This window comes from Callospermophilus lateralis, chromosome 18, assembly GCF_048772815.1.
Source record: "Callospermophilus lateralis isolate mCalLat2 chromosome 18, mCalLat2.hap1, whole genome shotgun sequence".
In the NCBI taxonomy this organism is placed as follows: domain Eukaryota; kingdom Metazoa; phylum Chordata; class Mammalia; order Rodentia; family Sciuridae; genus Callospermophilus; species Callospermophilus lateralis.
In genome coordinates, this window is record NC_135322.1 from 40546921 (window position 1) to 40560210 (window position 13290).

The following is a 13290-nucleotide window of genomic DNA, read 5'->3' on the forward strand; positions in this document are numbered from 1 at the left end:
CGGGCGGCGGCGGTGAGGCGGGGAGCTTTGCCGGCAGGAAGATCCAAGGAGATGGTGTGCAAGAGTGGGTGATGCGCGGAGGCTGGTGGCCTGCTGGAAATCAGTCACCCTCCCTGCGGTCTGCAGCCCCCAAAGGCGTTCTTGAGTGGATTAAGACAATCCTCAGGTCAGCCCTGCTCTAACTGGCTATGCCCCGGGCGTGTACCATGGGCCCGGATGTGGGAGCGCTTGTCCAGCCCTCTCCTTCCCCTAGACAGCAGCCAGCCCAGGCCTGGTCCGCCTGCTCTGAGCTCCCTGCAGAGGTCCCTCCTGTGCTCAGGCAGCCGGGTCCCCTCAGAGCCCCAGGAGAGATGGCTGCCTGGGAGCTCATCCAGCTGCTTTGTCAAGCTTCTCGGTTACCGAGTGGCCCAGCGTGCAGGCAGTGGGGCCAGGCCCCTTACCCTCTGAGTGGGTAAGGGGGCACCTTGTGCTGTCCCAAGGGTGGCCAAGCCTTAAAAGGGACACTGGCTCCTGGTTCTGCTCATTCAGCAGCAGAGGTCCCATTTATGGCCTCGCTGTGGGACTTTGGGCAAGTGTCCCTACAACTCCCAGATGTACAGGGGGCAGGGCAGGGTGACAGCGCCTGGCCCCAGGAGGACGTGCTAAGAGCTAGCTGCAAACACTGTCACTTCCCGATGCCACAGACAAGCAAGCCCCCGTCTTGCAGCGGTGGCCCAGGCCACACAGACGGCATGGACGCTGCAGTGCCGGTCTGTAGAGCAGAGCCCACAATTCAACCACGATCATCTTGTCACTCGACAGACATTTTTTGTGCTGTTCCAAGACCTGTCCATGTGTGGGATGCTGCCTCCCCTTCTAAGAACTCCCATTGAGGGTCCTTGCTGGGGCAGATTGTTTTTTTGTTTCATAGATGAGGAAACTGGGGCTCAGAGACATGAAGGGGCTTCTCCCAGGACACACAGCTAGGACGGGGCGGGCTGGGACGTGGACCCACCTGTGCCTGACTTGTAGCCACCCTGAGATCTCAGACCAAGACATGGGGGTGGGGGGAGGTGAGCATACAAAAGTGTCTCCTCTCACAGTTCAGGGAGTCTAGAAATTGAAAATCAAGGTCATGACAGGGCCACGTTCTATGCGAAGGCCCCGGGGAACTTCCTGTCCTCATCCTAGCTCTGGTGGCCCCTGACAATGGCGTTCCCTGACTTGGAGTTCCTTGCTCTAGGCTCTGCATCTCTGATTATGTGACCGTCTCTCCTCTGTGTCTCTGTGTCTTTTCCTCCTCTTACAATGACTCTGTGACTGCATTTGAGGCCACTTAATCCAGCCTGAACTCACCTCAGCGAATCACACCTGCAAGGGGCTTGTTCCCAACCAGGCCATGTTCTGAGGCTCCTGGTGGATGTGGATTTGATGGCGTGGGAGGCTGGCCTGGCCTTTGGGGCCAGGATTCCTTGTGCAGACATTGGGTCGGGCTGGCAGGACCAGGGCTGCAGAGCCCCCAGATCAGAGACCCCAGCAGTGACCAGACCTGGAGGCCCTGAGACGCCAGCCTCCCTCTGGCCCCCCTCCCCTTGGCCCCGGCCTGCCACACCTTTCTTCCTCAGTTTGACTTGTCTCAGTCTCTGTTTCCACCTGTTGACAGGGCAAACCGGGGAGGTCCCAAGTAGGCAGACCTGACACCCGCCCCGCTCTGTGTCTGGAGCACGGAGCTGGTTTTGAAGTCACTCTAACAGTCCCAGCCTCTTGAGCTCTGGATCAGTGGGCAGATCCTGAGGCTGTGGACCCCAGTGTCAGGGTCAGGATGGAGCCACCAGAGGCTCTGTCACTGGGTCCCCTCACAACCCTGCCCTCAGTTCCCCAGGAGCCAGGTGCAGGGGCGCAGGCCACTTCTCAGGAAATTATGTTTGAGAAAGTGCCTGGGAGGGGGACCACGCAGGGGAATTCGTCCCCACTGTTAGGAAAACACCAGCAGGAGGCGTGAGTCTGGGGCTTGTCGTGGAACAGGACAAATCAGTCACATGTGGTGGCAGCTGGTGGAGCTGGGCCGGGTCAGGAGCTTGGTGAGGGTCCACTCATTTTCCCATGTGTGGTTGCGCCATTGCCAGGCCACTTACAGACGAGGCCAGGCGTGGAACAATAGCCACTGCCCAGCCGGTCACCTGGAGTGCACCCCAGGCAGGCTCACACAGGGCCTGCCATCCTGGCCCCTCCTCCTGTATAGCCAGGGTCCTCCAAGCCCAGGTGTGGAGCTGTGGGATCTTTTGTCCCGCCCTGGGCTCCCTATGCCTTAGATGTGGCCCTGTCCCCTGGTCGTGGTGACGTCCCTCCTGTGTGAATCCTCAATCCCAGGTGTCTCTCTGTTCTGGAAGGGGGCTCTGAGGGGCCAAGGTCAGGGGTTGACCTTGACAAAGGGTGGGGCTGCCTGACGCACCCTTCCTGCTGCAGGACCCTGCTGTGGCCATCCCCAAGGGCACGCTCATGGCCATTTTCTGGACCACCATCTCCTACCTGGCCATCTCAGCCACCATCGGTGAGTGGCCGGCTAGCTGGCTGGGGCCGGGAGGACCCTGGTGCCACCCTGCAGAGTTGGTGAAGCCCAGACACTGGAGGGGGCCCCAGGGTGGGGTCTGACCCTAACAGGAAGACATGGCAACCCAGGACGTGGGTCCTTGAGTCCTACCTCTGGGGCATCCGTCACCTTGGCAGTGACCAGAGCAACTGCACAGCGACTGGGGCCAGGCCCGGTTCTTCTGGTCCCGTCAACGTTAAGGTTCCGGACTTTCGAGGGTGAAGACCCTGCAGGACCGGTTGTGCTCTGAGCCTCGGGTGGCGCTGGTGGCGATGATGCTAGCAAGCGACTTGCCACTGCCCAGCCCTTTGTGGCTCACCACACTCCATCTGGTCCCAAAGGAGAAAATGAGGGGCTCAGAGTGTGTCACCCCTCCCTCATCTCCCCCTGCTCCCCTCCTCCTCGTGTGATAGAGGGAGAGCTGACGCCCACAGCTTCTCATCCCTGCAGCCGTGGCCAGCATGCTGGGGGCAGGAGAGTTGGGAAGGGAGACGGCCCCACACCCCTGCCTCCTCTCAGGCTCCTGTGTGGTGCGTGACGCCTCCGGGGACCTGAACGACACGGTGACCCCTGGCTCGGGTGCCTGTGAGGGGCTGGCCTGCGGCTACGGCTGGAACTTCACCGAGTGCGCCCAGCAGCACAGCTGTCGCTACGGCCTCATCAACTACTATCAGGTACCCGCTCTGGCTCTGGGGACCCGCTGCTGGGACAGGCCAGGTGGACGGGGGGCGAGCGGCCTCCTGCGTTCCCTGAGAGGGCACCGGGAGCCCCAGGTGAGGTGGCAGCCACGGCCCCGGCTCAGGCCCCTATCCCTGCAGACCATGAGCCTGGTGTCGGGCTTCGCGCCCCTGATCACAGCCGGCATCTTCGGGGCCACCCTGTCCTCTGCCCTGGCCTGCCTGGTCTCTGCTGCCAAGGTCTTCCAGGTGAGGCTGCAGAAAGGGGCCAAGGTGAGGGACAGACCAGGTTGGAAGGCCCAGGAGGAAGGGTCCCCAGGTGATTGCTGGGGGGACTCTCAGGGGTCACGTGACAGGGACGTCTAGAGGAAGGAGAAAGGGCCAGGCAAAGGCTCCTGCAGGGAGCGGGCCCTCCCAGTGGGTGGCCTGAGGCTCACCTGCCCTCTGCCCGCTGCCTGACCCCCTTGGTTTGGCCCTGGTCCTATCTCCATGGTGAGGGGGAGGGCTCACCCATTTAGCAGAACTAGAAATGGGGACCCAGATTGAGGAGGTGCCCTCTGATACTACAGAGGGGACCAAGCAGGTGCTAGAGCCCAGAGGGCCCTGGGAGGACGGGGGGGGGGGCACGTGGCAGCCAGGGAGTGGCCACGGTGCCCGGTGTCCGCAGTGCCTGTGCGAGGATCAGCTGTACCCACTGATCGGCTTCTTTGGCAAAGGCTACGGCAAGAACAAGGAGCCCGTGCGCGGCTACCTGCTGGCCTATGCCATTGCAGTGGCCTTCATCATCATTGGTAAGAGGCTGCCAGCCCGGCCTCCCCCTCCCAGCCCGGCTCCTCTCCCTGCTTCTCCTCCAGCCAGGCCTGGGTCAGTGAGCACCCAGAGAGGGGCGCTTTCTTTGCTGCTGGGCATCCAAACTGGGGCACGCCACACCTCTGAGCCAACCTCCGCAAGTGGAGAATGGCCCTCGAGTGGGCTAGCCCCGTCTGGAAGGAGCCCCCCTCCTCCAGACAGCGAGCTGGTTGCCTGCTTTCCCTGGCTCTCACGCCAGTGTCCTGGCGGCTGCGATCCCCTCCCCCTGAATTCCCAGGCTTAAATGTACCCCCAGGCTGCCTTTGGAGCCAGGCCACTCTGAAGGGTCCCTGACCGGAGCTGATACAGCCTGGTCAGCGTCTTTGTGGGTCATGAGCTAGAAAAGCCACTTTCTTGGCCCTTGGTCTTCATGGTGGGAAACACCTGGTACATGTCAGGTGGATCCACTTTCTGCCCCGGCTTTGCCATGTGGTGGCTGTGGGACCTTGGACACATGACTTCACTTCTCTGGGCCTTGATTTCCTCATCTGCAGAATGGGAGCAAGATTGCATAACAGGTGTGCCACAGGTGGGCAGGAAGAGACCACGAGTAAGCACAGCCCACACACGCTCATATGCACACTCACACACTCACACACACACACACACATGTGCACACACCCAGTATTTCCTGAAAACTCAGCTAAGGAAACACCAGGAGAGAAGTGGCCACACCCAGAAAGGACAGTGGCCATGTGGGGATGTCCATAGTCCTTGCTCCCTATGCCATAGCTGTGGGCACCTTCCTGCCACAGCCAGACCCCTGCCTCCCAGCCTGGCCTCACCCATTACCAACCGGAGACCTGCCCCGACAGTCTGGTCACTGCTACCGAAGGGAAGCTTTGCAGATGCTCACCCCTGGATCCTGGTGGCAGGTGGTACCCAGGGGGTGGAGGAGTCTAGACAGGGCTGCCCTGGCACGAACCCACCCCTGCTGCCTGCTCACCCCCCCCCCCTAGCTAGGAGCCCAGGCCTCTGCTCTGGGCGTCCTGGCTGGCTAAACTGTGGACCATGATCTCAGGTGCTCTGGGGCAGAAGGACCAACACATAAGAGGTGCTTGCCTTGTTTGGGGGATCCCCAGAGGGGCCCTGTGCTTCATGTGCACAGGTTTATCTGGGGACAATGGGGGACAGTGACAGGGAAGGGGTGACAGTTCTCAGGGGTCCTGGGTGTATTCCTTACTATAATTTGTGGTCAGAAATGTCCCAGCCCCTGCCCCTGGTCATCCCGTAGCCTGACGGGAGAGCTCCCATGCTGCCCTTGTCCACTTAAAAGTTGACAGCTTTCAGCTTAGAAGACTCAGGACCCACTTCACAGATGAGAAGGTTGAGACTGAGGCTAGCGGCCTGCCTGGGGCCCCATCTCTGAGGGAGGGTGCCAGGTGGCAGGGGGTTGCCCGACAGATCTTCCTTTCTCCCCGGGTCCCTGCAGCCGAGCTCAACACCATTGCGCCCATCATTTCCAACTTCTTCCTGTGCTCCTACGCCCTCATCAACTTCAGCTGCTTCCACGCCTCCATCACCAACTCACCGGGTGAGCAAACTCTGCGCCCTGCACCCAGAGGCGCCCGAGGGCCAGGGTTGGAGGTGGGCTGGCAGGTGGGCAGCCCCGGGACCCTCTTCAGGTGGAATGGTAGAGAAAGAGCTTCCTCTACCAGCACCAGCAAGGAACCTCATCCCCAGAGAGGGAAGGGAGAACTTCCCAAAGTCAGACAAGGTCGTCACATACAGTGCTGTAGGTTGCGCACCGCACAGCTCTGGTTACACCGCTCATATCCCTGCAATGGGACATCATGGATTTATATGTTTTCGATGAAAAACTGCTGGCAGATGGCAGTAAAGAGAAGTAAAGAGGAAGCCCATTTAGCCCCAAATTGCCACCTTTTACATCACCCACAAGTGCATGGTGCCCTGGGGCAGCTCTCACTAGCAATGGCTCTGGCCTGCGGGGAGGGGGTGTCAGGCAGAACCAGGCCTCCCCCTCCCTCTGGCCTCGGGAGCCTGGGGAGCTGGCACCGTTGCTGATGTTGGATGTCCTGTGGCCAGAGTTGGCCAGAGTTGGATGCCTCCTCCCCGTGGGCAGGCATGCGGTTCTCCCCAGAGCCTCCAGGCCCAGCCAGGAAGAAAGGCCGGTGGGGCCCCTTGAGTCCCTGGCTAGCAGGCACAGAAGGGGATCCAGGCCTTGGGCACCCGGACTACTGCTGCCCAGTGCTGCCCTGGAGGAGGCTCCTTAGTGTAGGGCATGCTGCTGACCCCAGCCCCCGCCCAGGGTGGAGACCCTCGTTCCAATACTACAGCAAGTGGACGGCGCTGTTCGGGGCAGTGGTCTCCGTGGTCATCATGTTCCTGCTCACCTGGTGGGCAGCCCTCATCGCCATCGGCGTGGTCCTCTTCCTCCTGCTCTACGTCATCTACAAAAAGCCAGGTGCGTGGGCACAGGCCATCTGCGCTCAACCCTGCCCAGGGCTGGGGCTTCCAGGTCCCCAGCCCTCAGCCTTCCCCACGGGGCCAGGTGCCCTCTGCCCACCAGGAGCCCAGATCTCTACATTAGAGACCCAGGACCAGAGATCTCCAGCACAAAGGGCCCTGAGTGGGCTTGTAGGGCCTCCCACCTCGGCCTGAGGGGTGGCCAAGGGGTGACTGTTGGAAGGACAGGTGGACCAAGCCTGGACTTGGAGGTGTGTCCACATGCAAGCAGCGATCTGGGGTGACAGGGATCCAGGAAATACAGCTCCAAGAGAGAAGTCTGCGCTTGCACCTGGCCTTTCAGGGTCATGAGGTCTCTCAGGGCAGGAGTCCGTCTCCTAGAGTTCCATACCTTGATGCATGGTGGGCCGCCAGCCCCGCACTCATTGGGCACCTCGCAGCCCCCTGACCTGCCCTCCTGCCACAAAGTGGTTTCCCCAGGGATTTTCTAATCTCGTTGTCACCCCACACTCCCTCCCTCAGAGGTCAACTGGGGCTCCTCGGTGCAGGCGGGCTCCTACAACCTGGCCCTCAGCTACTCGGTGGGCCTCAACGAGGTGGAAGACCACATCAAGAACTACCGGTGAGCAGAGGTTCCGGGACCCACCAGGAGCTGGAGTCAGGGTTGCTTTGTTCTGTCCACCTCCATGGGCAGCTGGTCTGGGCAGGGCAAAGGAAGAGCACTGGGTGGGGTGTTTAGTGACCTGAGCAACAATGACAACGTAGATGTAGACCGATGGCCTTCAAAAAATCTGGATGCAACCTTGTCCTAGAGCCAAGAAGAGGAGTTGGGAAGTGTGCAGGGTCTTGCCTGAGGCCACACTGGGGTTCAGGGTGACCTAGGAGGTGGCAGAGCTCCTGGGGCACCTGCCGCCAGCGTCCCCGTGCACGCCCTCCTGAGCTCCTGCCCTTCCTGCTCCTCCTCAGCCCCCAGTGCTTGGTGCTCACCGGTCCCCCCAACTTCCGCCCGGCCCTGGTGGACTTTGTGGGCACCTTTACCCAGAACCTGAGCCTAATGATCTGCGGCCACGTGCTCATCGTGAGTGTCCCCTGCCGTGAGTGCCCTTGCGCTGCTGGGGGAGCCGCCTGGCTGGGGTGTCCAGGCAGGGGGCAGGGGCAGAGGGGTGAGGGGCAAGCAGAGCCTGGCCGGGTGGCCCCTCTCTCGGGCTCCTCCCCGCCCGCCTCTCCTCTCCTTCTCCCTCTCCCTGCCTGGTTCCCTCCCCCAACTCTGTAAAGGAGAATGGGCCTCCCCAGATGCTCCTGAGGCTGTGGGCCAGGAGGGGGACCGTAGGCCAGGAGGGGGACGGTGGGCCAGGAGGGGGACTGAATCCCAGGCCAGAGGGGGACTGTGGGCCAGAGAGGGACTCTGGGCCAGAGGGGGACCGTGGGCCAGGAGGGGAACTGAGGGCCAGGTGGGGGACTGGTTCCCAGGCCAGAGGGCGAAGGCAGCCCCTGATATCACCTGCCCCACCCACCCACAGGGACCCCGAAAGCAGAGGATGCCCGAGCTGCGGCTCATTGCCCACGGGCACACCAAGTGGCTGAACAAGAGGAAGATCAAGGCCTTCTACTCTGACGTCATCGCCGAGGACCTCCGCAGCGGGGTGCAGATTCTTATGCAGGTGTGGCCGGTCTGGGAGCCTCCCTGCGGGGCTTATTACTTCAGGTGCACCCCGAAAGGCAGAGAACCCTGGGGATCTAGTGTAAGGCCTGTTTGCTGCAACAAGAAGCCCCCCCCCCACCTTCTTGCACCTCCAGATCTTCTCGCACGGGTGGGCACGTTCTGAGCCTCAGGATTTGGGCAACTGATATGGAAGCCTGTAGGGGTTCTGTGACCTTGGCCAGTTGCTGTTTTTTGTTTTTTAGGTTTTTTTCTCAGGTATAATTTACATAAAGTAAAGTGAAAAACAGTTCAGTGAGAGACCAATAGTGTCCGAGGGTCAAGGCCCCACCTGATGCACCTGGCTGCCACTCAGCCCGAGATCTAGAGATCTAGAAGGCCTTTGCTCAGGGTGCAGCTCCTGGGCAGAGCACTTGCCCGGCATATGCACAAGGGAGGCCCCGGGTTCAATCTCCCGTACAGAAAAAAATAAATCTAGAGCATTCCACGTGGCTATTCATTTACTGCTCAGTTTTCTTATGTAAAATGAGACACAAGGATGAGATTACAACAGTTGCTAATTCTAAATCAACATATGAGCATCTTTCTCAATAGTTATAACTATTTTTCAAAACTAAAAATATAAAATGCCTGGGTCTTCTTGTGGGGTTATAAAAATATTCTGGAAGTAGAGATGATGGCTTTATGAATTTACTAAACATGGTGAATGTGCTAGATCCACTAAACTGTACCTTTTTGTATTTTGTTTTGGAGTTTTTTGATCCTTCAAATTTTATTTTTTTGAATTGTACACTTAAAAATGGTTTTATTAGAGGCTGGGATTGTGGCTCAGTGGTAGCGCGCTTGTCTAGCATGTGTGAGGCACTGGCTTCGATCCTCAGTACCATATAAAAAAACAAAAATAAAATAAAGATATTGTGTCCCCCTACAGGGTGTGGAGTCCACTCTGAGATCTCCAGGGAGTTCTGTTCTGGGGCCCAGTTTCCTTATTTTAAAAGGCCCAGTTTCATTTTTAAAAAATGGTTTTATTATGTGAATTTCACCTCAAAATTTTCTAAATTTTAAAATATTTTTTTAAAAGAAGAGAAGTATAAAAGATGTGTGGATGAGATGCCCCAGGAATACTCCAAATTTGACATGCAAACTCAAGTCTTGCACTAAGAGAAATAATCTTCTAAAGAAGCAGGACCCGGCGCATTCACAGGGCTTGGGACAGTGCAGCCGGCTTGGCTCGGAGAAGGCCCTGGGGCCGCCCTGGCTGCAGCTCCACCTTCTGGAGCTGAGTCCAGGTGGACAGGCCCCTGGGCCCCCACAGCATGGACAGAGGGCAGCCGGACTGAGAAAGCCCACCCTAGTCACAGGACAGAACCCCACCAGCTGCGAGGCCTGCCCTCTAACCCTGCCCATTTGACCAACGCTCCCTCACACAGGCCGCAGGTCTGGGGAGAATGAAGCCCAATATCCTGGTGGTCGGATACAAGAAGAACTGGCAGTCTGCTCACCCAGCCACGGTGGAAGACTACATCGACATCCTACAGTGAGCCAGGGCATGGGCAGTGGGGCCTGGGGTCTGCTGATTTGTGCCACGGGGGGTTCCTGGACCTGGGGCAGTGGACCGGAACCAGTGGGGACTTTTAGAAGTTGAGTCCACTGTGATCAAGGCTTAGGGAGGGTGAAATTTGGCAGGGACCAGGCAGGTGTAGGACAATAGGGAGCAGGGGGGACTGTGGTGAGCTGCTCTAGCCGATTGTGCCCGCACAGAAACGTGGGCCCCACCGTTGCCAGATCTTCAATATTTCAGAGTAGCTGGAAGTGCAGGTCTGAGCTCGGCAGCCTCCGTGTGGGCTTCAGAAGGCCCCGAGGACTGTTAAAGAGATGGTGTCGCTGAGAAGGGAAGGGAAACCAGACCAGGACTGAACTCCCTGGGGATCTCAGAGTGGACTCTGCCCGCTGATTCCTGCAGCCTGAGGTCTTCGCTGCACAGAGGCCCGAGGCCTTGCGTTCCTTCAAGAGCCAAGGCTGAGAGCTGACGCCCTGGAACCTGCTCCCTGCTTCCCGGTCAGCTGTTGACTGGCTGCACAGCTCAGGGGACCCTCCCACTGCCTCTAATGAAATTGCAAGAGAAGGTGGTGGAAAAACTGTCTCTAGGCTCCCCCGGCTCCAGTGTCCTAAGACAATCCCGAGGGTATGAATGGGACAGCCAAGGACGCAGCCCACTGCGTCACACTGAAGTGGTGGCTTTTGCACACTGTGTCAACAGAGCAATCAATCGGGCATGCGCAGGAGTCTTCTAAACTCTCGTTATAACAGCCCACAGCTTGAGTGAGGCCTGTCCTGGGGGCACGGCTGCCCTTCAGTTCACAGTGACCAGCTGGTCCCTTCCTTGGTTGTGTCTTGTGGGCAAATCGTTCCATTTGTGTACCTGGAAGGTGGAGACAAAATCGACCATCCCCCGCTGTGGCAGAGCTGTGAGGGTTCACCCAGACTCCAGGGGGAAGCCAGGCCTGACTGAGTGTCCCCCGAGGGGTCCCTGGCGACTCTCCGGTTGTGTCTGCATACTTTACAGACAGGGAAACTGAGGCCCAGAGGGGAGAAGGAGAACGGTGGGAAGCAGGGCCATCTTGGACACCTGGTCTCCCGGGAGCCAGGTCACCTCCTGGGTGGGAGCTGGGGCTGAGCCGAGCCTGACCCCCTGCTCCTCTTTCCAGCGATGCCTTTGATTTCAACTACGGCGTGTGTGTCTTGAGGATGCGCGAGGGGCTGAACATCTCCGAGACCATGCAGGCTCACGGTGAGCACCCGCAGCACCGGCTCAGCACACTGTCCCAGACCAGAAGGGGATCCCAGAAAGTTCTGGAACCCAAGTTCTTTAACCAGTGCAAGGAAGAGAGGGAAAATTCATTAGGAACTAAAGGTCACAGGCTCATAGAACGTCGGCCCTGGATGGTCACTTAGAGAGCATCAGGTTTCCAGGTGGGGAAACTAAGGCCCAGAAGGGGACGTGACTGTCCAAGAGGATGTTTCCACCTGGGAAGCTTGGAGCTCCCCAAATCACCCCCAGTGCTTCTGTAACCAGCTGGGAAAGAAAGACCTACTAGAAAACAGGAAAAGAGGGCGGAGGAGCTGTCCACATAAAGGCCTCGGGGTAGGAAAGCACTCACCTCAAGGCCGTGGAACCTGGATGTTTATGTCCTCCAAGGACACCTTTGGGGACACGAAACAGGATTGTGTTTTCCACTTAAAAATCCAACTCTGCAGACTCTGAATTACTAGTATTTAGAAATGTAAAAGACATAAAAATTCATGGAGCCAGAGGGAGGGCCGAGCTGGGAGCCTGGTGGGTGGGACTCTGCATGTCACTGAGGGCTGAGGGTGTACCTGGTCCAGGGAGCTGGCCAACCAACAGTCGGTAGCCATGCTCCTGTGCTGCTCTAGGCACAGTGGGTACAGCAAGGACCAAACAAAGCCCCTGTTCCTGGGGCAAAGCAGATCTGTACAAGCGGACACTCGGTCATCTAGTGTCTGGCAGACAGCACAGGTGTCCAGGGGAGGCCTTTGGCCACGAGGGGCAGGGCTGCGGAGCGCTGCCCCCAGCACAGGGGCATCCTCACCCCCAGGTGGGCATGAGCTTAGCCTGTGGGAGGAGCAAGAGGGGCCAGGGCAGGGCCAGGGCAGGGGGAGGCGGGTCTGGGTGTGGTGGGGCCGTGGGACTCTCCTCCCAGTGTTCAGGGAGCCCTGCTACATGGAGAACCCAGGGTGCCCCAGGTGAGGGCACCCTGCAACCCCAGATGCCCCCTCTTTTACAGTTAATCCTGTGTTTGACCCAGCGGAGGACAGCAAGGGCACCAGCGCCCGCGGGGCCAGGCCATCTGTGTCGGGCACACGTCAGTCCCCACCCACTCGGAGGCTCAGGGTGTTCTGGCCCAGCAGGGATGCTAGTGGTGGCCACCTGGGGACTCGGTCAAAGGCGGATGGTTGTTCCTAGTGATAGCAGCGGCTGACTAACTGGGCTGAGTAACCCGATGGGCGTGGCCCTGTTCAAGAGCACAGGTCCTGGTGGAGACGCTGGGCCTCCAGGACCCAGGTCCCTGCAAGGCCCCTGCGGGACCTGAGTGTAGGTTCAGGGAGGGGTAGAGTGGCAGTCTTCCGCTGTTGCTCTGGGAGGCAGGGGAAGCTGCCCCAGGCACAGGGCACTCCTGTGGCGTTCCTGAGGGGCCCAGGAGAGTGTGCAAGGGTTGGAAGAGCACGCTACCTCCCAGAGGGCCACCCGGAGGGCACGGGGTCCCCCTGGCTGGAGCCTGGGGAGAGAGAAGCTGAGAAGCAGGGAGGGACGTGCGGCAGCCTGTGATCCCAGGGTCCCCGCTCCGGGTCCGCCTGCCTGAGAATCCGAGTCCTGGCACCAGGAGGGAAGTCACTGCCCCGGCCAGGCCTGCTCAGCTGCGTCTGCTGCTGCGGGCACAGTCTGGGCCTGAACGGCAAGCCCACCTTTCAGGGTGGTGAGCCGTTTCCAGGAGGCTGGCTGCTCTGACCCCCTCCCCTCCTGCAGTGGACCCTGAGGCCCTGGTGCGGGAGGAGCAGGCCAGCACCATCTTCCAGTCCGAGCAGGGCAAGAAGACTGTGGACATCTACTGGCTCTTTGATGATGGAGGTCAGGACTCCTCAGATGTGGCTCCCTCATGCCCTGGGACATCTTCCCTCCCTGTCCCTGCATCTCTTGCCCCGTCCTTCCTGGCTGGCTCTTGTCAAGGCCTCTGCTTGGACCTGGAGTCCAGCAAAGTGGCCAGGGGCCCAGACCCCTGGATAACTGGGTTGGGTAATTGGATGGGCTTGGGGTCCCCACCGGCAGAGTTGGGGACAGGGCCAGTGCACAGGACAGCTATTGGAATACTCTCCACAGAGACACACCTGCCCTGTTTTTCTTGAAACACGGCTCTTGTCTTTATAGTTCCCACCTATGACAGAGTCATAGAAAATACCCCTACTTCAAAAGAGGACAACCCAGCCTCCGTGTCCCCAGGTGCCACCTCCCCACTTCTGACCAAGCACAGGTCGAAAATGCTCAGGAAAAACATTGTGTCTGTATGGACCCTGTACAGACTTTGTCCTTG

The 13290-nt window shown here is 59.2% G+C and overlaps 1 protein-coding gene across 6 annotated transcripts in view; it reads left to right on the plus strand.

The window, feature by feature from the left end:
- Positions 1–13290, plus strand: part of Slc12a3 (solute carrier family 12 member 3) — a 30957-nt gene that overhangs the window by 6379 nt on the left and 11288 nt on the right. For 2 of the 6 annotated variants that reach the window (XM_076837895.2, XM_076837896.2), the window contains exons 9-21: positions 2446–2530; positions 3089–3243; positions 3388–3495; positions 3914–4037; positions 5528–5629; positions 6365–6520; positions 7045–7144; positions 7489–7600; positions 8043–8183; positions 9613–9719; positions 10891–10973; positions 11989–12066; positions 12729–12830. In XM_076837895.2, coding sequence (XP_076694010.2) covers positions 2446–2530; positions 3089–3243; positions 3388–3495; positions 3914–4037; positions 5528–5629; positions 6365–6520; positions 7045–7144; positions 7489–7600; positions 8043–8183; positions 9613–9719; positions 10891–10973; positions 11989–12066; positions 12729–12830 — 1453 coding nt within the window. Of the gene's footprint in view, positions 1–2445; positions 2531–3088; positions 3244–3387; positions 3496–3913; positions 4038–5527; positions 5630–6364; positions 6521–7044; positions 7145–7488; positions 7601–8042; positions 8184–9612; positions 9720–10890; positions 10974–11988; positions 12067–12726; positions 12831–13290 lie in introns of all 6 variants that reach the window. The other 4 variants (XM_076837897.2, XM_076837899.2, XM_076837900.2 and 1 more) reach the window with 2 other exon arrangements.